Here is a 26,702-nt window from a genome sequence, read left to right as displayed (position 1 = left end):
ACAAGAAGATCATAGAGCAAAGGCAAACAGTATGTTAATGGTGTGCTGCGAGACAAAGCGTTAGTGCAAAGAGGGTGTTAATTGAAAGAAAAATGAACAGCCCCGGCCCAAAGCACAAATGTGAAAAAAACAGTGGGCAGGCACATGGCAAAAAAATGAATGACGAAACAAACTAAAATAAAATAAAAATAAAAAATAGCTAAAAATAAAATGGGAGCGCCATCATGTTCTGAAATTATTGAACTCAATGTTCAGTCTGGCAGGCTGTAGCATGCCTAATCAGTAAATGAGATGCTGTTCCTTGAGCATGCGTTGATGTTCACTGGAACACTGCAGCAAGCCCAGGACAGATATATGGGCATGAGAGCAGGGCGGGTGTTGAAATGGCAAGCAACCGGATTTCCAGCATCTGCAGTATTTTTCTTTTATTTTAGGCTTAATGAGTACTTTGCATCCATCTTTATCAAGGAAGAAAATGCTACCAAAGTCATACAGAATGAGGACCTAGTTAAGATACTGGATGGGCTAAAAATTGATAAAGAGGAGGGGTTAGAAAGGCTGTCTGTACTTAAAGCTGACAAGTCACCAGGATTGAATGGGATGTATTCCAGAATGCTGAGGAAAGTAAGGATGGAAATTGCGGAGGCACCAGCCATAACCTTCTAAACCTCCTTAGATATGTGATGATGCCAGAGGTATGGAGAATTGCAAATGTTATACCCTTGTTCAAAAAGGGTGCAAGAATAAACCCAGCAACTGCAGGTCACTCAGTTTAACCTCGTTGGTGGGAAAGCTTTTAAAAATGATAATCCAGAACAAAATTAACAGTCATGTGTACAAGTGAATATTAATTAAGGAAAACCAATACGGATTTGTTAAAGGCAAATCATGTTTAGCTAACTTGATTGAGGTTTTTGATGAGGTAACAGAGAGGATTGATGCGGTGTACATGGACTTTCAAAGGTGTTTGGTAAAGAGCCACATAATAGGCTTGGCAGCAAAGTTGAAGCCCGTAGAATAAAAGGGACACTGGCAGCATGGATACGAGGTTGGCTGAGTGACAGGAAGCAGGAAGTAGTGGTGAATGGTTGTTTTTGGGACTGGTGGAAGGTATACAGTGGTGCTCCCCATGGTCAGAATTAGAACCACTGGTTTTCTTGATATATATTAATGACTTCAACTTGGGTGAACATGGCACAATTTCAAAATTTACAGATGATACAAAATTTGGAAGTATAGTGAGCTGTGAGGAGAATTGTGATAGACTTCAAAAGGATAAGACAGGTTGGTGGAATGGGCAGACGTGTGGCAGATGAAATTTAATGCAGAGAATTGTGAAGTGATACATTTTGGTAGGAAGAACGAGGAGAGGCAATATAAAATAAATGACACAATTCTCAAGCAGGTGCATGAACAAAGAGACCTAGGGATACATGTGCACAAATCGTTGAAGGTAGCAGGGCAGGTTTAGAAAGAGGTTAAGAAGGCATACAATATTCTGGGCTTTATAAATAGAGACATAGAGTACAAAAGCAAGGAAGTTATGATGAATCTTTATAAAATATTGGCTCAGTCTCAACTGGAGTATTTTGGCCAATTCTAGGCACTGCATTTTAGGAAGAATGTGAAGTCATGAGAGGGTGCAGAAAAGATTTATGAGAATGGTTAAAGGGATGAAGAACTTCAGTTACATAAATAGACTGGAGAAGCTGGCATTGTTCTCCTTAGAGAGAAGGTTCAGGAGATTTGATAAGGGTGTTCAAAATCATGAGGGATCTATAAAGAGTAAATAGCAAGAAATTATTCCAGTGGTGGCTGAGTCAAGAACCAGAAGACACAGAGTTAAGGTGATTGGCAAAAGAACCAAAGGTGACATGAGGAAAAACTTTTTAAAGCAGCAAATGGTTTGGATCTGGAATGCACAACATTGATTGGGTATAGTATCTTCAGTATACCCATTGTACAGAATCTCCCTTAAGATTTTTGACAAATAGAGTTCCATGTGGGGACGCTGCCCAGTAAAGCTTCCTGTGGGGTGGGGGCTCCTTCTGCTTGGACAATTTGTGGCCCATGGGTGCCCCCTTGGTGGCAAAGTCCGCTCCTGTGCCAACAACCCCCCCTCCCCTGCACTGCCCTCAACAACCACCACCCCATAACCCCTCGCTGGGGCTTGCCTGACTGGCCCTTGGTGAGCCTGCCCCATTCAGCTGCACTCCGAGCCGCCAGTGCTGCCCCTGGTCCCGGGCCTACTGCAGTACTAGCAATGGCCAGCACTCCTGGTGGTACTGCTGGGACTGCTGAGCTGCCAGCCCTCTGATTGGCTGCAGCTCTTGGAGTCAGGATTCCTGTCCGACTCCGGCGCTGAGAAGTTAACTGCCTGGGCGCTGTAAAATGCAGCAGGGGTTGCCCCAAATGGCCGATGCGGGGCTCCCCTCGCCTTTCTAGCCCGGTGTTGGGACCCCCACCTGCATAAAATTCAGCCCATCATTGGCAAATTCCCCTCCATTATCAGTCAGAAACTTCATTAGTGCCCCAAGTCCGGTCCCTATCCACTTTTCCATGATTTTGTCTATAATAATCCTTTGCTTCTTACTTAGTATTATTGTAGAATGATTAAATCTGGTCGCCAGGACTACAAAATGTCCCATATCTTAAGATACATGGCAACTATGCCATTAAAGTCATGTGCCAATGGAAGTCTTAAATTAGGACATGGTGGCATGCATCCTCCGATACCTTTTACAGAGTTCGCACCTCACTAATCTCTACTATTAGCTTTGTATGCACTTCATTAACCATAGCTGCATCTTTTGGGATTTTTAAACTTTGACAAGTAGGGTGGGCAATTGTCTATGTAACTTTAGGACAATATACTTTTTTTGCTCTCTGATTCTTATCACCTGACGCCATTAATACTTGTCTAACACTCTGATGAGAAACATCAGGTTTTGTTCAGACAATACAATAATGTCCTGACTTTATTGGCAGATACACTGACTTTCAAAAAGCAGTTGCTTTATCATGCTCCGTGTCAAGTTTCTTTTGTGCCCTTTTCATAGAAAGTTTACGCAACAGCATAGGTATCTCACTAAAGACAACATCAGTACTTAGAAAATGGCTTACTCTAGCTATTTTACATGGAATTACAACTCTCTTTAGTGACCTCAATGGGTTGTCATCACCAAACCTAAAGCACATAGTACTTTTATATTCCTTAACCTTGCTCGATCCTCACTACATAGTGAATCAAGATAACTTTTCAACCAATCTGTTCCACATAAAGTTGAAGTGCAAGCACTATCTAGTACTACATAGCTAAAGGAGTCTGTGACTAATATATTCATTACAGGACTAAAACTGTTTGTGACTAGTCCAAGTTGTTCAGTATCATTAATTGCAACCTCTTCCTCAGAATTCTTTTCAGCATGTGTCATTTCGAGTAATCAGCTCTCCACTTTGGGTAGTTCACCACATAATATTTCAGGTCACACCTGAAGCACCTATTTACTACTCCTTGGATTCATTCTGTTCCAATTCTGTCTTCTGCTGTAAAAGCTAGATCTGCTAAAGGTGCTTTCATCCTTATTCTGCCTGTGTTTAATCCTTCCACTGCATTGATTTCATTGAGTACTCTATTCTTTGTGTCACTGTAGAATGTCCCATTTATTACATGAAGGCTCAAGGAAATGCTTCCCAAGGAATCTTTTCAAAGCAGCAGACATCTGATCCAAAAGTGTCTTTCCTTCTGAGAACCGAGCACCAGTTAGAACCAGTAGCCTGTCCATATGAGCCTGACCTGAGCACAATCCAGCAATGTAAACTTTAGTGTTGATCCAGGGATGCCTAAATGGAATTTTGTCAATCTTTTATACAATCTGTCAAAGTCCATGATCTATTCTTCCCTGGAATGACTATCAGTTTTTTCGAATCTATCAAAGTCCAACCATGCCTCATAGGCATTTAACATATCTTTCTTTTAAATTTCATCTAAGAACTCTAATAGAAGATCCAAACCTTCACCACTAGCCAACTGACAGGCATCCAGCTCACAAAGTATTTTACTTCGGAATTTACGTCTTGTTGGAAGTGACAAGTAACCTGTGTCCACATATGTACTTTATTCTTCCACTGCTCATAAGATTCAGACTCCATGAACAATTTACACTTGCTTTCTTCCATTTTCGGCAATAGCCACGAAGATTTTAGTTTTCTGTCTGAAAACATTTTCTTAGTTTCCAACCTTCACCTTTAGGTAACCATCCTCTGCTACTATGTTATAATTCAGAAAGGCAGTTGATGCAGGATGGAACTGGAGCCAATCTTTACACACTTCCATAAGCATTTATTTACAATTACATATTACAAGCATGTAACTGCTAATCCAACAACCATAGATTCAGTCTGTGTCTATTTATAAGGGGACAAGTGAATCCCCAGTTAATGCCCACCACCTACGTACAAGTTTAATGTACAATTAACACAATCCACTCAGTTGTATTCAAGAAGGCGGATAACCACCACCTTCTCAAGGACAATTAGAGATGGACAATAAATGCCGCCCTTTCCAGCAATATCCACACCCCATGAACTCACCCAGCTTCTGATCTACCCAAACTCCCGTAACCGCCAATCTTCGCCCACCCACACCTCCGGTCTCTGTTTGTCCCCTCCTTGGTTCACGCTACCAGAGGCCTGATCTTCTTTGACTCATCATTGGCTCCACTGAAATGGGGCCCAAGGACCAATAGCAGGGTCACCTTGGCCTTACCATTCAGGCACAGGGATTGTACTCTGCACAACCCCCCCAACCCCACTGCAGCCAGAAATGGCTGCCCCTGTATCCCTCCCCACCCACCCCCATACCCCTGCCACAACACCACCCCCACCCCAAATTTTTAACATGTTGCATGAATCTTTAGGGATAATTTTAAAGATTTCCAAACAATTTGGGGGAGGGGGGGGGGGAAATTTTGTTCAAAAAACTTTTCATCTGTAGTCATCTTTGTAACCAAAGCAGAAAATTATCAAAAATATTGAAGTAAATCCTGGCCATTTAACACAAACAAAATATTGCAAAACAGATTAATCAACACCTCTAATTCTCCATATTAACCCATTTAAAAAAAAATTCTCTGTTCTGCCTTAGATTAGGGCACAGGCAACGACAGCAGCATGCTTTATTTATAATCCCTTTTGCAGACTCACAACTGCCTAGAGCTATAACACAATGTACTTCATGTTCAAACTGGCAGGTAATCTCATGTCAAACATAAGATGATCAATAGATTCTTGTTAAGAGGCAATTTCTTAGATGTTTTCACCTTGCCTTTCTCACAGGTAACATTCAGAGGAGTTACATTTATGAATTTGAAAAAAAAACTTAATTCTTTTGAACAAAAGTTTCCTGCACAAAACAATTTTGGATCAATACCACATGGAATACACTTATCTGCAATGATATGTTAGTGCTGAAAAAAATTGTGATCGACCACTAATTCTTTTTTTTTATTTGAACCACCAACACAGCAACTGGATTAAGTGGTGCACAAAAAAAAGCAGTTAAAATCAAGTTGAAATTTATTTTTTTCAGTTTTACGTAAAAAGGACATAAATGCAGTTTTCAAAGAGGTACTTATGCACAATATTCTGTCATTCACAATTAAACTGCTACATACATGAGGAAAAACTCTGGCCGGAATTTTTCGTTGGGCGGGTGGCTCTGTCCACCGGCCTCTGCTGAGCCTGGGGAGCGAGGGTGTAGTCCCATCAGTAGCCACTGCTCCTAGTAGCGCTGTTGGGACTAAGTGTGGCCGGTTTGCCAATTGGCCGCCAGCTCCATTAGGCGGGACTACCTGCTTCAAGGTGATGGAAGTCCCGCCCAAGACCAATTAAATTGGCCACTTAAGGCCCTTGATTGGCCTGGGGCGGGCGGGTCTTTTCTCACCACCACCACCCTGCATAAATTTACATCGGGTGTGGGAGGGGATCGGGAATGCACCCCCTCCGCTCCCCCCCCCGCCACCTCCCATTCAATTTTACATCCCCCCCACCCCCACTCAGCCATTCGTTTGGGGGCGTAAAATTCCGGTCTCTATCTCCAAAAGGTCATATCCCATGTATGCAGAATATAAAATGCATCACATGTATGGTATAGGTAATTCTTGTTAAACACAGGGGTCAATTTTTCTCATGCCATAGTGACACCTATAAGGTGCAGAGAGAGAGTGAAACAGAGAGACAGAGAGAGTTAGAGAGAGACACACAGTGAGAGAGAAATTTGACTTCCATCTGCAATGGGCACCAAACTGGGCAGACTGACCATGCTGCCTGCCCAAAGTCATGCCAGGATGACTGCTTAGGCTGCAGACTGTTCATGAAAACTGAACATTAGTGGTTCCCATCTGCCCTTTCAACAACAACAATAACAACTTGCATATCTATCGTGCCTTTAACGTAATAAAATGTTTCGAGGTGCTTCACATGTGCGTTATCAGACAAAATTCTACACCAAGCCATACAAGGAGATTTAGGACATGTGACCAATAGCTGGGTTAAAGTGAGAGGTTCTAACAACAACAACTGCTTGCATTTACATCATGCCTTTAACGTAGTAAAAACCTCCCAAGGCGCTTCACAGGAGCATCATGAAACAAATTTTGTGACCAAGTAAAGAGATATAAGAGAGGACATAAAGAGATTAGATTAGATTAGAGATACAGCACTGAAACAGGCCCTTCGGCCCACCGAGTCTGTGCCGACCATCAACCACCCATTTATACTCATCCTACACTAATCCCATATTCCTACCAAACATCCCCACCTGTCCCTATATTTCCCTACCACCTACACTAGTGACAATTTATAATGGCCAATTTACCTATCAACCTGCAAGTCTTTTGGATAGGTGACCAAAAACTTGGTCAGAGGTAGGTTTTAAGGAACATGTTAAAGGATGAGAGAGAGGCAGAGACGATTAGGGAGGGAATTCCAGAGTTTAGGCAGCAGAATTCATGGTCACTAATGGTGGAGCAATGAAAATCAAGGATGTGCAAGAGGCCAGAATTGGAGAAGTTCAGAGGTTAAATGGACTGGGTAAGACTACCTGCTGGACCTGTTGATCACGCAATACTAATGGCTGTGAAAGTCATCACCGCTGTTATGGACAGAATTAAGAGAGAACTGAAACCCTAGTTCTTTTCCCTTTACTGCGTAATCATTTGTTTTTGAAAAGGAAGCTATGTGTGTTTCTTAACGCTTGAGTGCATGGATAATTTGAATAACTAGCACAGGGACCTTGGTGTACTTGTCCATAGATCACTGAAGGCAGCAGCACATGTAGATAAGGTGGTTAGGAAGGCATATGGGATATTTGCCTTTATTAGCCGAGGCATAGAATATAAGAGCAGGGAGGTTATGATGGAGCTGTATAAAACACTAGTTAGGCCACAGCTGGAGTACTGTGTACAGTTCTGGTCACCACACTATAGGAAGGATGTGATTGCACTGGAGAGGGTGCAGAGGAGATTCACCAGGATGTTGCCTGGGCTGGAGCATTTCAGCTATGAAGAGAGACTGAAAAGGCTGGGGTTGTTTTCCTTGGAGCAGTGAAGGTTGAGGGGGGACATGATTGAGGTATACAAAATTATGAGGGGCATTGATAGGTTAGATAGGAAGAAACTTTTTCCCTTAGTGGAGGTGTCAATAACCAGGGGGCATAGATTTAAGGTAAGGGGCAGGAGGTTTAGAGGGGATTTGAGGAAAGATTTTTTTACCCAGAGGGTGGTTGGAATCTGGAACACACTGCCTGAAGGGTGGTAGAGGCAGGAACCCTCACAACATTTAAGAAGTATTTAGATGAGCACTAGAAACACCATAGCATACAAGGCTACGGGCCAAGTGCAGGAAAATGGGATGAGGATAGTTAGGTGCTTGATGGCCGGCACAGACACGATGGGCCGAAGGGCCCGTTTCTGTGCTGTATAACTCTATGAGTCGAGAAAGAAAGCCATTAAAAGAATAGTGCACCTTTACAAATTACAAGCAAAGGAATAGTTTGTAAGTCAGGTGATTTGCCTTGGTCTTGGAGAAAAGGCATGTGTTGTGGGCCTGGTGAAGAAGGTGTTTTCACTCCTGGAGTGTGGTTAGGTGGATTCGATAGCCCCAAGTTGTATACCAAAGCTGTTGCAGGATTCTTTTGAAGAGGTGGATTTTCAGCAGATCACAAAGTTAGTTGCTTGTCGTCTCATTACCAAGAGGTCAGTTTTCTGTACTGGTGGACTTGAAAAAGAATAGGTTTGCAGACCTTAAGATGTTAGAGCCTCCAGTTCTTTTAAGGCATGATGTTACTGCCTTTTGTTGGTGTCTCTTCAGCTGGTGGTTTGCAGACTGACCAGTTTCTCCCTGGTGCTGAGAGTAATAAGGTCTATTATCTGTGATTAGTTTTCGTCTTGTGACCACCTGATCAATGCTTCTGTTGCCCACCCAGAATGATTTGAAGTTCAAAGCCATTGCTACACAATGGGGGAGGGATGATGGCCATTCACATCAACTTACGATTTTTAAAAATTATTTAGAGATACAGCACTGAAACAAGCCCTCCGGCCCACCGAGTCTGTGCCGACCATCAACCACCCATTTATACTAATCTTACACTAATTCCATATTCCTACCACATCCCCACCTGTCCCAATATTTCCCTACCACCTACCTATACTAGGAGCAATGTGGGAGGAAACCGGAGCACCCGGAGGAAACCCACGCAGACACAGGGAGAACTTGCAAACTCCTCACAGGCAGTACCCAGAATTGAACCCGGGTCGCTGGAGCTGTGAGGCTGCGGTGCTAACCACTGCGCCGCCTGTTTTCTTACAGCTCTCTTTGTTAAGTTTTGAATTCAGAGACAGTGAGTCTAGGAGTACATAGATATTGAGTTTTGGGTCAGACCACAAGCAATAGGAGGTGTGAAATCCACAAATGATTTCGTCTTTGTATGCCCATCCAAGGGAGGCACTCCACCTATGGTCATTCATTTGCAACAGGCAACTGGCCCTCGGCAGCCACCTTTTGCAGCATTTTAATGTCCATTGTGGTTCATTGAAAAATAGTGGAAAATTCAGTTCCACGAGATTCTATGCTGGATACAGTCCATGTTTAAAGTTATGAATAGGACATGCCTTTACTGGGCATGATAACCGCCCTCAACCTTTTTGTCTCTGGGTTGTTTCAGGGTACTACTGGAGACATAACAAGAGGCTCCCAGTTGGCTCCACATATCTGCATAAGGCATGTGATAAATGGATTATTTGTCAGAGCTGGGAGTTATGAAAACTTTCCCTGCGATGACAATAACTAGAACGAGCAAACACTCATATTCATATTTCTGGCTGGCAGGTACAGGATGCCATCGATTAAACACATAGTATCTTCGGTCAACCAGGAATATTCGTCAACTGGAAGGGATTTCATTCTAATGTTCAGCAAGTGTGAAGGCACGAGAAAAGGTTCATGCAAGTCTGCATTAGATTCCCCAAAGGTTGCCATGATGCTTTTATACTGTGGCCTACATTCTCGGAGAAGACTCAGAGGGCGGAGTTCCAGACCAGTAAGTATAAAAAACCTACCTCGGGGATTCGCGGCCCACATTCTCGGAGAAGACTCGGAGGGCGGAGTTCCAGACCTGTAAGTATAAAAAAAAACTTACCTCGGGGATTCGCGGCTTACATTCTCGGAGAAGACTCGGAGGGCGGAGTTCCAGACCTGTAAGTATAAAAAACTTACCTCGGGGATTCGCGGCCTACATTCTCGGAGAAGACTCGGAGGGTGGAGTTCCAGACCGGTAAGTTACCTCGGGTGGGGAAAAAAAACTGAAAAAGTAACGTCACGGGAAAGCTGTGACCTGATTGGCTGGTAGGGAATCTGTACCGAATTTGAAAATAAAACTGATAAAAATTGATTAAAACCCTAATTAACTGATTAATAAGTAGAGTAACTAAACCAGAGGGAGGAGATTACTGTATTTAGATAGCATTTAATATTTATAGTAGAAATCAAGCACTAGGGACCACATAGTTAAGTGTATCATAATTTAGTAAGGATTTAATAAGCATTTATTTATTTTAAATTAATTTATTAATTAGTGATAGAAATGTCAGTTAGAGGGGTCAAGTGCTTCACCTGTGAGATGTGGGAGGTCCGTGACGCCTCCAGCGTTCCGGGCGACTACATCTGCAGGAAGTGTACCCAGTTGCAGCTCCTCACAGACCTCATGGATCGGTTGGAGCGTCAACTGGATGCACTTAGGAGCATGTAGGTGGCGGAAAGCGTCATAGACAGGAGTTTTAGAGAAGTGGTTACACCCAAGGTGCAGGCAGATAGATGGGTGACCGCTAGAAGGGGAAGGCAATCAGTGCAGGAATCCCCTGTGGCTATCCCCCTCTCTAACAAGTATACCGTTTTAGATACTGTTGGGGGGAGATGGCCTATCAGGGGAAAACAACAGCAGCCAGAGCAGTGGCACCACAGTTGGCACTGTTGTTCAGCAGGGAGGAACAAAGCGCAGAAGAGCAATAGTTATACGGGACTCTATAGTCAGGGGCACAGATAGGCGCTTCTGTGGACGTGAAAGAGACTCCAGGATGGTATGTTGCCTCCCTGGTGCCAGGGCCAAGGATGTCTCTGAACAGACAGGGGGCATTCTGAAGGGGGAGGGTGAACAGCCAGAGGTTGTGGTACACATCGGTACCAATGACATAGGCAGGAAGAGTGATGAGGTCCTGCAGGGGGAGTTTAGGGAATTAGGTAGTAAGTTAAAAGACAGGACCTCGAGGGTTGTAATCTCTGGATTACTCCCTGTGCCACATGCCAGTGAGGCTAGAGATAGGAAGATAGTGCAACTAAACACGTGGCTGAGCAGCTGGTGTAGAAGGGAGGGTTTCAGATATCTGGACCACTGGGCTCTCTTCAGGGACAGATGGGACCTGTACAAGAAGGACGGGTTACATCTAAACTGGAGGGGCACTAATATCCTGGCTGCAAGATTTGCTAGCGTCACTTGGGAGGGTTTAAACTAGTGTGGCAGGGGGGTGAAACCAGAGCAGTAGGACAGCTAGTGAAATAAATGAGGAGGACATAGTAAATAAGACCAGCAGGACTAAGAGGAAGAGCAGGCAGGGAGATGCTGCTGAGCACAGCGGGACTGGTGGTCTGAAGTGCATTTGTTTCAGTTTAGTTTTTAGTTTTAGAGATACAGCACTGAAACAGGCCCTTCGGCCCACCGAGTCTGTGCCGACCATCAACCACCCATTTATACTAATCCTATACTAATCCCATATTCCTACCACATCCCCACCTGTCCCTATATTTCCCTACTACCTACCTTGACTAGGGGCAATTTATAATGGCCAATTTACCTACCAACCTGCAAGTCTTTTGGCTTGTGGGAGGAAACCGGAGCACCTGGAGGAAACCCACGCAGACACAGGGAGAACTTGCAAACTGCACACAGGCAGTACCCAGAATTGAACCCGGGTCGCTGGAGCTGTGAGGCTGCAGTGCTAACCACTGCGCCACTGTGCCGCCCTACAATGCGAGAAGTATAACAGGTAAGGCAGATGAACTTAGAGCTTGGATTAGTACTTGGAAATATGATGTTGTTGCTATTACAGAGACTTGGTTGAGGGAAGGGCAGGATTGGCAACTAAATGTTCCAGGCTTTAGAAGCTTCAGGCGGGATAGAGGGGGATGTAAAAGGGGTGGGGGAGTTGCATTACTGGTTAAGGAGAATATCACAGCTGTACTGCGGGAGGACACCTCAGAGGGATCATGCAGTGAGGCAATATGGGAGCTCAGGAATAGGAAGGGTGCAGTCACGATGTTGGGGGTTTACTACAGGCCTTCCAACAGCCATCGGGAGGTAGAGGAGCAGATATGTAAACAGATTTTGGAAAGATGTAAAGGTAACAGGGTTGTAGTGGTGGGTGATTTTAACTTCCCCTATATTGACCGGGACTCACTTAGTGCTATGGGCTTGGATGGGGCAGAATTTGTGAGGAGCATCCAGGAGGGCTTCTTGAAACAGTATGTAGATAGTCCAACTAGGGATGGAGCCATTCTGGACCTGGTATTGGGGAATGAGCCCGGCCAGGTGGTCGAAGTCTCAGTAAGGGAGCATTTCGGGAGCAGTGACCATAATTCCATAAGTTTTAAGGTACTTGTGGATAAGGATAAGAGTAGTCCTCGGGTGAAGGTGCTAAATTGGGGGAAGGCTAATTATAACAATATTAGGCAGGAACTGAAGAATTTAGATTGGGGGCAGCTGTTTGAGGGTAAATCAACATCTGACATGTGGGAGTCTTTCAAACGTCAGCTGATTACAATCCAGGACCAGCATGGTCCTGTGAGGAAGAAGGACAAGTTTGGCAAGTTTCGGGAAGCTTGGATAACGCGGGATATTGTGAGCCTCGTCAAAAAGAAAAAGGAAGCATTTGTAAGGGCTGGAAGGCTGGGAACAGATGAAGCACTTGAGGAATATAAAGACAGTAGGAAGGAACTTAAGCAAGGAGTTAGGAGGGCTAAAAGGAGTCATGAAAAGTCATTGGCAAACAGGATTAAGGAAAATCCCAAGGCTTTTTATATGTATATAAAGAGCAAGATGGTAACTAGGGAAAGGGTTGGCCCACTCAAGGACAGAGATGGGAATCTATGTGTGGAGCCAGAGGAAATGGGCGAGGTGCTAAATGAGTACTTTGCATCAGTATTCACCAAAGAGAAGGACTTGGTGGATGATGAGCCTAGGGAAGGGAGTTCTCAGTCATCTCATTATCAAAAAGGAGGAGGTGTTGGGTGTCTTGCAAAGCATTAAGATAGATGTCCCCAGGGCCTGATGGGATCTACCCTAGAATACTGAGGGAGGCAAGGGAGGAGATTGCTGGGGCCTTGACAGAAATCTTTGCATCCTCACTGGCTCCAGGTGAGGTCCCAGAGGACTGGAGAATAGCCAATGTTGTTCCTTTGTTTAAGACGGGTGGCTAGGATAATCCAGGAAATTATAGGCCGGTGAGCCTTACGTCAGTGGTAGGGAAACTATTAGAGTGGATTATTCGATACAGGATTTACTCCCATTTGGAAACAAACAAACTTATTCGCGAGAGACAGCATGGTTTTGTGAAGGGGAGGTCGTGTCTTACTAATTTGATTGAGTTTTTTGAGGAAGTGACGAAGATGATTGATGTAGGAAGGGCAGTGGATGTTATCTATATGGACTTTAGTAAAGACTTTGACAAGGTCCCGCATGGCAGACTGGTACAAAAGGGGAAGTCACATAGGATCAGAGGTGAGCTGGCAAGATGGATACAGAACTGGCTCGGTCACAGAAGACAGAGGGCATCAGTGGATGGGTGTTTTTCTGAATGGTGGGATGTGACTAGTGGTGTTCCGCAGGACTCAGTGCTGGGACCTTTGCTGTTTGTAGTATATATAAATGATTTGGAGGAAAATGTAGCTGGTCTGATTAGTAAGTTTGCGGACGACACAAAGGTTGGTGGAGTTGCGGATAGTGATGAGGATTGTCAGAGGATACAGCAGGATATAGATCGGTTGGAGACTTGGGCAGAGAAATGGCAGATGGAGTTTAATCCGGACAAATGTGAGGTAATGCATTTTGGAAGGTCTAATGCAGGTGGGAGGTATACAGTAAATGGCAGAACCCTTAGGAGTATTGACAAGCAGAGAGATCTGGGCGTACAGGTCCACAGGTCACTGAGAGTGGCAACGCAGGTGGATAAGGTAGTCAAGAAGGCATACGGCATGCTTGCCTTCATCAGTCGGGGCATAGAGTATAAAAATTGGCAAGTCATGTTGCAGCTGCACAGAACCTTAGTTAGGCCACACTTAGAATATTGCGTGCAATTCTGGTCGCCACACTACCAGAAGGACATGGAGGCTTTGGAGAGGGTACAGAGGAGGTTTACCAGGATGTTGCCTGGTCTGGAGGGCATTAGCTATGAGGAGAGGTTGGAAAAACTCGGATTGTTTTCCCTGGAACGACGGAGGTGGAGGGGCGACATGATAAAGGTTTGAAAAGTTATGAGCGGCATGGACAGAGTGGATAGTCAGAAGCTTTTTCCCAGGGTGGAAGAGTCAGTTTCTAGGGGACATAGGTTTAAGGTGCGAGGGGCAAAGTTTAGAGGGGATGTGCGAGGCAAGTTTTTTTACACAGAGGGTGGAGAGTGCCTGGAACTTGCTGCCAGGGGAGGTGGTGGAAGCAGATACGATAGCGACGTTTAAGAGGCATCTTGACAAATACAAGAATAGGAAGGGAATAGAGGGATATGGGCCCCGGAAGTGCAGAAGGTGTTAGTTTAGGCAGGCATCAAGATCGGCGCAGACTTGGAGGGCCGAATGGCCTGTTCCTGTGCTGTACTGTTCTTTGTGTCAATCCCAACATCTATAACTTGCTCATATCTGAAAGTATCCTGGGCAACAAAGGATACCCCTTCAAACCTGGTTGATGACATCTCCAAGGATACCTAACAATGAACCTAGAAAACAATACTATAACAATCATATGGTGACCAGATATGTCATCGAGAAAGTCATCAACATGCTCAAGATGCGATTCAGGTGCCTAGACATGTCTGGAGGCGTCCTTCAGTAGGTGACTGCGAGAGAGCAGTGCCCACCTCTCCTGCTGGGGCTGCTGAGGCTCCAGAGCTGCCAGCCCTCCAATTGGGCTGGCAGCATCGGGAGACAGCCTGCCTTTGTTAATTGAACGGCAAGCCTGGAGGTGGCTAATTAGGAGACCACCTCTGGGAAGATTGCAATGCCTGTCTTGCTGCCGGCAAGTGTGGGCTCATGATCCCCATTTTGTCCCAATGTCAGGGTCCCGATGTCCACAACAAAATCTTGCCCATTGTTTCCCCTGACTGGGGAAGTTAGAACACAGGGGCACAGCCTCCGGATAAGGCGTTGATCATTTAGGACAGAGATGAGGAGAAATGTCTTCACTCACAAGGTTATGAATTTTTGGAATTCTCTACCCCAGAGGGTTGTGAATGCTTCACTGGGATAGATAGATTTTTGATCTCTCAGGGAGTCAAAAGATATGGGGACCAGGCAGGAAAGTGGAGTTGATCAGCCATGATTGTATTGAATGGCAGAGCAGGCTCGAGGGGCCATATGGTCTACTCCTGCTTCTATTCCTTATGTTCGAAAAAAAGGCTTGCCTTTATATAGAGCCTTTCATTACCACCAGACATCTCAAAGCACTTTGCAGCCAATGAAGGAAATATGGCAGTCGGTATGCACACCGCAAACTCCCACAAACAGCAATATGATAATAACCAGATAATCTGTTTTTGTGATGTCGAGTAAGGGATAATATTGGCCAGGACACTGGGATAACTCCCCTGCTCTTCTTTGAAATAGTTCACGTTTTTTTTCCAACATCCACCTAAGCAAGCAGCTGGGGCCTCGGTTTAACATTTCATCCAAAAGGCAGCACCTCTGACAGTTCAGCGCTCCCTCAGTACTGCACTAGAGTGTCAGCCTTGATTTTGGTCAAGTCCTGGAGTGAGCCTTGAATCCTGAACCTTGTGACTCAGAGGCAAGAGTGCTACATACTGAGCCACAGCTAACAACTGACAAACTCCCATGGAGAAGATGGTGCTGGCCGTTATTGGAAGAGCCATTGCTGAGGCCATGCTCAGCAACAGGACTAAATCCATTGAAGATAATAGTATCCCCATACCTAATCCGCTTTTTTGGAATCCCACTTCCCCTTCATCCCAGAATCTCTTCTGATTTACAAGCCACAGATGATGTAAGTTTGCACTTACTTCCACCTCTCCCAGCACCACAACCTTACCCAAGAACTGCAAATCGCCCAGGCAGTGGCAGAAGAGTAAGATGACCATGATAATGAAGACACATTATCACATAATTTCATACTTGCAGCCACCAGTTCAGATACTGACGTGGCATATATCTAAGTGGATAACATAGAGGCAAGATCTGCACTCAGTGGCTCGCCAGGCATAAGTGCACTGCAGCCAGGGAAAGGAGTAAGGATAGCACAGGCAAAGTCTTGCTTGACTAATCTCATTGAAACTTGGATGCAGTTCACAGATAGAGTAGACAAGGGTAATACAGTATATGTAATTTATCTAGATTTCAGAAGGCACCACATAATAGACTAGTGAATAAGGTCAGAGCATGCAGAGTCAGGGAACAAGATAGCTAGCTGGCTGCAAGACAGAAAGCAGAGAGTATGGATCTAGAGCAGAAGATGGAAAGTGTGGCCCAACAAGGATTAGTGCTGGGACCACTGTTGTTTACAATTTGTATTAATGATTTAGAATCTGGAATCAAAAAGTCAATTTCTAAATTTGCAGATGACACCAAATTGAGGGCAGGATAGTCAATACTGAGGAGAACTGTAAGAAGACATTAATACAATTTCAGAATGGGGATACAATTGGCAGATGAATTTCAACATAAGTAAGTGTTAGTTATTTCATTTTGGTAACAAAAATAAAGAGGTCACATATTACTTGGAAAATACAAATCGAAATGGGGTAATGGAGCAAAGGGACCTGGGAGTATAAAAACACAAATCACTAAAAGTAGCATGACAGGTTAATAAGGCCATAAAAAACAAACAAACCAAGCACTAGGTTTTATTTCTAGAGGGATAGAATTGAAAAGTAAAGAAACTATGCTAAACTTGTATTGAACCTTGATTAGCCCACAATAAGAGACCCGTGTACAGATTTGATTGTCATATAATATAGAGGATATAAAGACACTGGAGAGAGTGCAAAAAAGATTTACAAGGATGATATCAGAAATGCGAGGTTAGACCTACCAGGAAAGGATGAATAGGCTGGGTCTCTTTTTTCTAGAAAAGAGAAGGCTGAAGAGTCACCTAATAGAGATATTGAAAATTATGAAAGGTTTTGATACAGAAGACACAGATGGAGTGTTTGAACTTGTGGGGAAGAGAAAAACTAGAGGCCATCAATATAAGATAGTCACCTAGAAATCCAATAAGGAATTCAGATGAAACATTTTACCCAGACAGTGGTAAGAACGTGGAACTTGATACCACAGGGAGTGGTTGAGGCAAATAGTATAGACGCATTTAAAGGAAGCCGAGATCGTTGTTGTCGTCAGTCCCTCAAAACGAGGATGACATCTGCTAAGGTGCATAATTTGTGTGTCCTCAGATGACTCAGTGTGCCAATCCTGGAACAGCAGGTCTTTGTGTAGAAAGGACATGTGTTGCCCTGAGGGAGGGGTGTTCTCTAGTCAGGGTCCCACTCTCTCTCCTTCCACTTTCAATGCTTCTCCGCAGCAGAGTTTATGCGGTTAGTTTCCGACTGTGTTGTGGCGTGTTGTGGCTTGTTGGATAAGGCATCGCCACATGGCACAGTTAGCGGCAAGTTCCTCCCATGCACCGATGTCAATTTGTCCCCTTTTCAATGAGACCTTCAGAGTATCCTTAAAACATTTTCTGTGTCCTCCTTGAGATTGGGTGCCATCCCTAAGTTGTGAAAAGAGGATCTGCTTCAGAAGCCAATTATTTGGCATGTGGTTGCAATGTCCAGACCAACGGAGCTGATATCGCCCAATCATGGTTGTGATGCTGGAGGAATTAGCTTTGGTGAGGATGCTGGAGTTTGTTCACCTGTCTTCCCTCTTGTCTTTGAGTATCCTGTGAAGACACCACTGGTGGAAATTCTCCAGCGACCGGAGGTGCCTTTGGTAGGTGACCCAAGTGTCTCTACCATATAGAAAAGTGGCAACAACAACACGTTGTAGACTAAAGCCTTTGTCCTCTTATGGAGATGTCTGTTGTCGAAGACATGGTTACCCAATTTTTGGAAAGCTGCACTGGCACAGCCGATTCTGTGCTGGATCTCCACTTTGATGGGGACCTTTTAAGAAAGGCTGCTGCCGAGGTATGGGAAGTGTTCAAAGACTTATAAAGTCTCCCCATCAATAACAATAACTGGAGATGTAGTTTCTTGTCTGGGAGAGGGCCAGGGGAGGATTTTGGTTTTGCTGATGTTGAGTGAGAGACCAGCCCTTTTGTATGCAGAGTTGAAGAGGTTGAAAGTGATCTGAATGTCACTTGCAATGTGGGCCACAACTGCACAGTCATCGGCATATTGTAAGTCGTGAATATTCCGGAGAGCCACTTTAGAGTTGGCTCTCAACCTGTTAAGGCTAAAAAGCTTCCCATTAAGTCGAAACGCAATCACAACCCCTTGTGGAAGTTGGTCACAAATGAGGTCCATGACCAGGCTGAGGTAAATAGTGAAGAGAGTTGGTGCAATCACACAACCTTGCTTGACGTCTGTTTGGATACGAAAGGGCCCGGTCTCCAATCTATTGCAAAGGACGGTTGCTGTCATGTCATCATTCAAAAATCGCAGGAACATATTTTGCTGGACATCCAAAAATTGCATCACCGTGTCTTCGACAACAGAGATCTGCATAAGATGACAAAGAGCTTCTCAGCTGATGGAATCAATGGGCTTTGAGAGATTAATAAAGGCCATGTAGAGCTCTTTGCATTGTTCCAGGCACTTTTCTTGGACTTGTCAAGTGACAAAGGACATATCTGTAGTTCCCCTGGATGGCTGAAAACCACATTGGGTCTTTGGAAGTATGTCTTTGCTGATGGGTAAAGGGCGGTTCAGGAGGATTCGTGTGAAAATCTTCCCCAACTGTGGACTGAAGGGATATGTCTCTATAGTTCCCACAAATAGATATATCACCCTTCTTGAAAAGTGAGACAATGATGGCATTATGGAAGTCGGGAGGTTGTATCTCTTCTTCCCAGATTCTTGTAAAAAGGTCTGAGAATTTCAGCAAGAGTTCATGGCCACCAGTTTTATAGATTTCTGCAGTAATATTGTATGGACCACCTCCTTATTATTCTTCATCTGTTGGATAGCCTTTTGTATCTCAGAAAGTGTTGGCAGCATATAATCTGCAGCATATAAGGGCGGCACAGTGGCGCAGTGGTTAGCACTGCAGCCTCACAGCTCCAGGGACCCGGGTTCGATTCCGGGTACTGCCTGTGTGGAGTTTGCAAGTTCTCCCTGTGTCTGCGTGGGTTTTCTCCGGGTGCTCCGGTTTCCTCCCACAAGCCAAAAGACTTGCAGGTTGATAGGTAAATTGGCCGTTATAAATTGTCACTAATATATAGGTAGGTGGTAGGGAAATATAGGGACAGGTGGGGATGTTTGGTCGGAATATGGGATTAGTGCAGGATTAGTATAAATGGGTGGTTGATGTTCGGCACAGACTCGGTGGGCCAAAGGGCCTGTTTCAGTGCTGTATCTCTAATCTAATCTAATCTAATCTCTCCTGTTGAGGGATTGTTTTGAAAGTTTTGTCTAATACTGTTGACTTCCGATTGAGAAGGTTCCGGTAGTGCTCCTCCAAATGGTCTTGGATAGCTGCATCAGTTTTGAGAAGAGTAATGCCATCTTCAACTTGTTTTTGGTCCATAGATGGTCTTGGTGGCCTGGAAGAAGCTGCGCAAGTCGTGCAGGTCTGCGTAACATTGAATTTTATTGGTCTTCTCTACCCACAACTTATTCTTGATGACACATCATTCTCTGAGCTTCAGATTTGAGTAGTAAGCATTTTTCTCATTTCTGATGTGATGTAGGGTGATTTTGGTACATAATGAAGGCTTGGTGTTTCCAATCGAGAGTTTTGAGTATTTCTTTATCATTCTCGTCGAACCAGTCTTGGTGCCCGCGAGATTCAAACTCAATGGTCTGGCTGCATGTCTCTTGGATCACAGATTTGATTTTGCCCTTCCATACCGGCATCATTGTAACCTGTGAGAGAAAGACGGAAAGAAAGTTGCACCTGGAATTGTTTTCTTGTTTTTATATGCTAGAGATTATGGATGTTAATTGTTCTCCTGGAGTTCTTTGAAGATTTTCGATGCTTGGGTGCCAGATGTATCCTCATGGTGGAGTGTACAAGTCGGTGGCCTGTCCCGCGGCTGAAGTGATGTGCACGTCCTTCCTATCCTGGGCTCAGACAATGATGAAGTGCAGGAGGTGCCAATGCTTGGTTCAGGGATGTTTCCATGTTCTGCTATATTTATCTTTCTGACGAAAGAGTGTGTTTGTGATGGTAAGTCCATGTTCAGTACACTTGGTGAGGAGAAGACCATTGGCACTTGATTTCCCCACTCCTTCTTTCCCAATGGTGCCCTTCCAGACGGTATAGTTGTGTCTAACTCTGGCATTAAAATCTTGAGTAGAATCAATTTGTCTTGTTTTAGGATGGCTGTCAATGAAGAATCTAAATCTGTATAAAAAAGCTATTTGGATTAGTCAGTAGAATTGAGTGAGGGAACATAAGCATAGGGTCATGAGTCATTTGTTAATGCCAATTGGAAGTTCTGTAAGTATATCTGCGATTCTATTTTTGATGGCGAACCCAACTCCATGGATGTGATGATCGTCTTCTGGTTTCCCCTTCCAGAAGAAAGTGTATCCTCCTCCTTCCTCTCTAGGCTGGTCTTCAGCAGCAAGTCGCGTTTCACTGAGAGCTGCAACATCAATGTTATCTCTCACAAGCTCCTGAGATACTATGGTGGTTCTCTTTTTAGGGCACTCACTGTTTTGATTATTCATAAGGGCATTCACATTCCAGGTACAGAAATTCATGTATTTTGTGTGTTTTCGACTGCAAGTGTGGTGATCCCACTGTGTGCGGTTTCCTGGTCAGGGCAGTTTGGGACAGCCTATGTTTGGGGCACATTTTCTAGCCCCTTTCTCAAGTGAGGTGAGCAGAGGGGACCCTAAAGAGGACAGTTCAGTTCTGGATGCTGCTGCCACAGAACTACTCCTGTCCCAATTCCAACAGCATAGCAACCATCAGGCAACCACCACCTCTGTGCAGATTTGTGACTAGAGACCTCCAGGTTCACAGCCCTGTCTCTGATACCACTCATCCATTGCGCAGGGCTGTTTGGTGTCCCTGGCAGAGGACTGCGCGTGATGTTTTTAACGTGAGGAAGTCGTTGCGCAGTCGATAACTGCACAATCTTGATAGGTTGGCAATCTTTACCCAATGGTATGGCAAGCCATGACGACTGGTGAGTACCAATTCCACTGCAGCCTTCATGCACCTTCACAGCCGTTGATGTACATGTGCCTCATTCATCTGCCTGTCCACTGTTGAGGAGTTGAAATGTATTTTTATTGAGGTTAGTGCCTCTAGATCTGTCCAGATCAGTGTAGCAGGCTCACCTCGTGCAGGACGGTCTTGGTGGAAGGACAAGCTGGGAGCAAAGCCATAACCAGTCCGCCACCCTGGGATGCGAGGGCAAGTACCAGTGGAAAGGTACAACTTGGCAGAGCCCTTGAGCCCAGAGACTAGAGAAGCACGTGAGCAAGAAGAGAATAGAGGGTTATACTGATAGAGTTAGATAAGGAAGGATGAGAGGAGACTTGAGCGGAGCATAAACAGCAGCGTGGAAAGACTGGGCTGACTGGCCTGTTTTTGTGCTATATATTCGATGTAATTCAATGTAAAGACAGGTGAAAAAGCTAGGATTTATTCAATGAGCAGTAACTGAGTTTTTAATGATGTTGTAAGTTATAATCACTGATGAACAACTGCCCTGACCCTGAAAAAAAATTTACAAATATGGTGTCTCATTCCCTCGGAAGTAAAATTACGCTGCAGATTTTTTTAAAAATATGTACTTTTAAAGGTTCTGCTGTTGTTCTCTTTTATGTCTTTCCCTTAACCCCGTGTGTAAGTTCCAATCCTTATTTTACATCCTGTACAATGACTTCAATGCAATTTGTATTTCCTGTTTACATACTGCTTTGCAGTATGCATGTCTCGGTGAAGATTCTTTAATCTGAATGATTGAAGAGTCTCCCTGCTGCTTGACCTGCTGTCAGACGCCACAGTTACCTGTATTCAAACAGACTCTGAATAACTGGAAATCTCTGCTGATAAACCCACTAAATGTCTGTGTACATGAGGTTAAGGGAAAAAGCCATTCCTCTATGCTCACAGCAAAATCCAGGCTAAAATATTCACAACATTGTGAAATTAATCTAAGATATTTACATTTGAAAGCTCTTCAGGTTTATTCATGAGCTGATTCAAAGATTTATTATGCCTACATTCCATAACAGTTAAAGAATTATAATAAAATTAAACATTTCCAAGAAAAAGGCCAGAAGATGCAGAGAAACCTACAAATACAATAATATATTTGTAGCTTCACTGAATCCTTTACATTAGCAACCTGAAAATGCAATTTAGAACTTATCTATTAGAACAAAGAGAACAAAGAACAAAGAAAATTACAGCACAGGAACAGGCCCTTCGGCCCTCCAAGCCTGCGCCGATCCAGATCCTCTATCTAAACATTAATTTGAGAACTTTAAAAAAGTCAAACAATTTCTTTACAGCACACATTCTAATGGTTTCTTATTTTGTAGCTGCGTCTGTCAACACATTTTGAGAGGGAGTGAGACATAGAAATGAATACAATTGGTCCTCAGCAACAGTATAAAACACAATTATGTGAGTGCAAGCAGCAACTTTTGTTACCTGTAAAATGCCTGTGTTGATGTCATCCCACCATCGACCTTGTAGGTTTCATATTCAGTTTAATGAATTTCTCCACACTTTCATTATATTCCTGAATTAACTGTTTTATACTACAGACTGTTTTTCACAATCCTACAACTCATGAATTTTTGTCACATTCCCATCATTTCTCCAGTCTATACAAATTAAACTGCAACAGCAAATGAGTTCAGTCTTGAAATTAAGGTGCAGAATTTAACTTTCACAATGGGTGGAAAACTGGCACTAATGCATGGGCGGTCCTTTATACACTTCATCCAATTTTCTTTCCCATTGAAGGTGGCCGATCCACGACCGCCAGTTGACCTCTCTGTGGTGAAAATTAAAGTCTACTCAATTATTTTTCAACATCAGTGTTGCATGCAATAGATAACCTTCAAATCTATAGAAAGCTACAGCCACTGCACAATCTGTACAGTAATCTATTTTATTAGAAAATGCTTACCCTTCTCCCTATACTGATGATGGATATCCTGCAGCTCCTGGTTTAGCTGCTGAATCTCTGTTCTCAGCACTGTATTTTCTTTTTCAATCTGTTTCTTATGATTCTGTAATTCCTGCATTTCCACTTTCAGGCCCTTGGCTATGATGTCCAAAGCTTCTACCTCTGTTACCTTCTCTTTGATATTTTCTTGAGACTGCAGGAGATCAGCCTCTGACTTCCACAGGAGGTCATCTCTTTTCCATATTGCCTATAAAGACAACAGCAAGTGCAAAAATTATTTCCACCTGCGTTTTTTATAAACATAAAACAATGGCATTTCAATCTATGGAAGGATGAGGCCTTTCAATGGCAAATAATGTCACACAATTACAAGATGGCACATAGGAGCAGAAGTAGGCCACTCAGCCCCTTAATCTTGTTCCATCATTCAGTTAGATCATAGCTGATCTGTGCCTGAACTCCATTTATTCACCTTCATTCCATATTCCTTAGAATCATAGAAAGTTTACAGCACAGAAAGAGGCCACTTGACCCATCGTGTCTGCACTGGCTGAAAAACGAGCCACCCAGCCAAATCCCACCTTCCAGCATTTGGTCTGTAGCCCTGCAGGTTACATCACTTGCGGTGCATATCCAGACACCTTTTAAATGAGTTGAGGGTTTCTGCCTCTACTACCCTTTCAGGCAGTGAGTTCCAGACCCCCATCACCCTCTGGGTGAAAAATCCTTTCCACATCGCCTTCTATTCTTTCTACCAATCACTTTAAATCTGTGCCCCCTAGTTACTGACCTCTCTGCTAAGGTTAATAGGCCCTTCACTTCCATTCTATCCAGGCCCCTCACAACTTTGTATATTTCAATCAAATCTCCCCTCAGCCTTCTCTGTTCCAAGGAGAACAACCCCAGCCTATCCAATCTTTCCTCATAGCTGCATTTTTTCAGTCCTGGCAACATCCTTCTAAGTCTCCTCTGTACCTTCCCTATTGCAATTACATCCTTTCTGTAAGGAGGTGAGCAGAACTGCACACAGTACTCAAGTTGTGGCCTAACCAATGATTTATACAGTTCCAGCATAACCTCCCTGCTCTTGTATTCTCCACTTAGGCTAATAAAGAAAGGGATTCCATAGGCTTCTTATCGACCTGTCCTGCCACCTTCAGGGATCTGTGGACATTCACTCCAAGGTCCCTCACTTCCTCCACATCTCTCAGTATTCTCCCATTAATTGTTTATTTCTTTGCCTTGTTTGACCTCCCCAAATGCATCACTTCACACTTCTCCGGATTGAATTTCATTTGCCACTTTTCTGCCCATTTGACCAGTCCATCGCTATCTTTCTGCAGTCAACAGTTATCCTCATTATCAACCACACGACCAATTTTTGTGTCATCTGCAAACTTCTTGATCATTCCCCGTACATTTACGTCCAAATTGTTAATACAGACCAAAAACAGCAGGGGACCCAATACTGCGCCCTGCGGAACTCCACTGGAAACAGCCTTCCAGTTGCCAAAACACCTGTCAACAATTACCCTTTGTTTCCTGCCACTGAGCCAATTTTATACCCACCTTGCTACATTTCCTTGGATCCCATGGGCTTTATTTTTAAACCAATCTGCTACGTGGGACCTTTTCAAAAGCCTTGCTAAAATCCATTGTAGGCCACATCAACTGTACTCCCCTCATTAATCCTCCTTGTACTTCTTCACAGCATTCAATCATGTTGGTCAGACAAGATCTTCCCTTAACAAATCCATGCTGACTATCCTTGATTAATCCATGCCCTTCTAAGTGACAGTTTATCCTGTCTCTCAGAATTGTTTCCAATAATTTGCCCACTACTGAGGTTAGACTGACAGGCCTATCCCTCGCTCCCTTTTTAAACAAAGGTGCAACGTTGCAGTCTTCCAATCCTCCGGCACCATATCTATATCCTGTGAGGACTGGAGAATGATGGACAGACCTTCCACTATTTCCTCTCTGGCTTCTTTTAACAGCCTGGGGTACATTTCATCCAGCCCTGTTGATTTATCCACTTGCAAGGATGCTAATCCCATGAATACTTCCTCCCTCCCTCTCTATGTTTATCACATCCAATATTTCACACCCCTCTTCCTTGACTAAAATATCTGCATGACCCCCTGCTTTTGTGAAGACAGACACAAAGTATTCATTAAGAAACATATCAACATTTTCTGCCCCGACACATATGTTACCTTTTTGATCTTTTATAGGTCCTACTCTTTCCTTAGTTATCCTCTTACTCGTAATGTATTGATAAAACATCTTTGGGTTCACCTTGATTTTGGTTGCCAATATTCTTTCATCCCCCTCTTAGCTTTCCTAATTTCCTTTTTGATTTCACCTCTCCACTTTCTATACTCTTCTCGGCTTTCTGTGATATTGAGTTCTCGAGTCCGCCATAAGTTTTCCTTTTCTGCCTTATCTTACCCTATAAGCTCCTTGACATCCATGGAGCTTTAGATTTGGCTGTCCTATCCTTTTTCTTTGTGGGAACATGTTTACTCTGAAGCCCTTGAATCTCTCCTTTGAATGCTCTGACACTGATATACCTTCAAGTAGCTGTTTCCAATCCACTTTCGATAAATCACTCCTCAGCTCAGTAAAAGTGGCCTTGCCCCAACTGCGAACTCTAACTCCTGCTCTATCCTTGTCCTTTTCCATAATTATGTTAAAACTGACTGAATTATGATCACTTCCACCAAAATGCTCTCCCACTGCCACTTCTTCCACCTGCCGATCTTCATTTCAATGTGGTTAACTCTTACATTCCTCTGAAATGGCCTAGCAAGCCACTCAGTTGTACCTAACCGCTACAAAGTCAATAAAAAGGAATGAAACCGGACGGACCACCCAGCATCGACCTAGGCACCGGAAACGACAACGGCAAACCCAGCCCTATCGACCCTGCCATGTCCTCCCTACTAACATCTGGGGGCTTGTGCCAAAGTTGGGAGAACTGTCCCACAGACTAGTCAAGCAACAGCCTGACATAGTCATACTCACGGAATCATACCTGACAGACAATGTCCCAGACACTGCCATCACCATCCCCGGGTATGTCCTGTCCCACCGGCAGGACAGACCCACCAGAGGTGGTGGCACAGTGGTATACAGTAGGGAGGGAGTTGCCCAGGGAATCCTCAACATTGACTCCGGACCCCATGAAGTCTCATGGCATCAGGTCAAACATGGGCAAGGTAACCTACTACTAATTACCACCTACCGCCCTCCCTCAGCTGATGACTCAGTACTCCTCCATGTTGAACACCACTTGGAGGAAGCACTGAGGGTGGCAAGGGCACAAAATGTACTCTGGGTGGGGGACTTCAATGTTCATCACCAAGAGTGGCTCAGTAGCACCACGACTGACCGAGTTGGCTGAGTACTAAAGGACATAGCTGCTAGACTGGGTCTGCAGCAGGTGGTGAGGGAATCAACAAGAGGGGAAAACATACTTGACCTCGTCCTCACCAATCTGCCTGCCGCAGATGCTTCTGTCCATGACAGTATTGGTAGGCGTGACCACTGCACAGTCCTTGTGGAGACGAAGTCCCGCCTTCACATTGACGATACCGTCCATCGTGTT

General features: G+C 44.1%; 1 protein-coding gene across 7 annotated transcripts in view; it reads right to left on the bottom strand.

The window, feature by feature from the left end:
• The window catches only part of LOC137370043 (polyamine-modulated factor 1-binding protein 1-like), a 719,669-nt gene that overhangs the window by 247,213 nt on the left and 445,754 nt on the right, over positions 1–26,702 (bottom strand). For all 7 annotated transcript variants that reach the window (XR_010975068.1, XM_068032077.1, XM_068032078.1 and 4 more), the window contains one exon: positions 23,093–23,339. Coding sequence is in view for 6 of the 7 variants with exons in the window: in XM_068032077.1 (XP_067888178.1) it covers positions 23,093–23,339 (247 nt within the window). In the remaining variant the exon portion in view is untranslated. The remainder of the gene's footprint in view (positions 1–23,092; positions 23,340–26,702) is intronic.

The sequence above is a fragment of the Heterodontus francisci genome, chromosome 5 (assembly GCF_036365525.1).
Source record: "Heterodontus francisci isolate sHetFra1 chromosome 5, sHetFra1.hap1, whole genome shotgun sequence".
Taxonomy (NCBI): domain Eukaryota; kingdom Metazoa; phylum Chordata; class Chondrichthyes; order Heterodontiformes; family Heterodontidae; genus Heterodontus; species Heterodontus francisci.
Note: the sequence above shows the minus strand (reverse complement) of the source record. Positions and strands in the feature narration are given on the sequence as shown.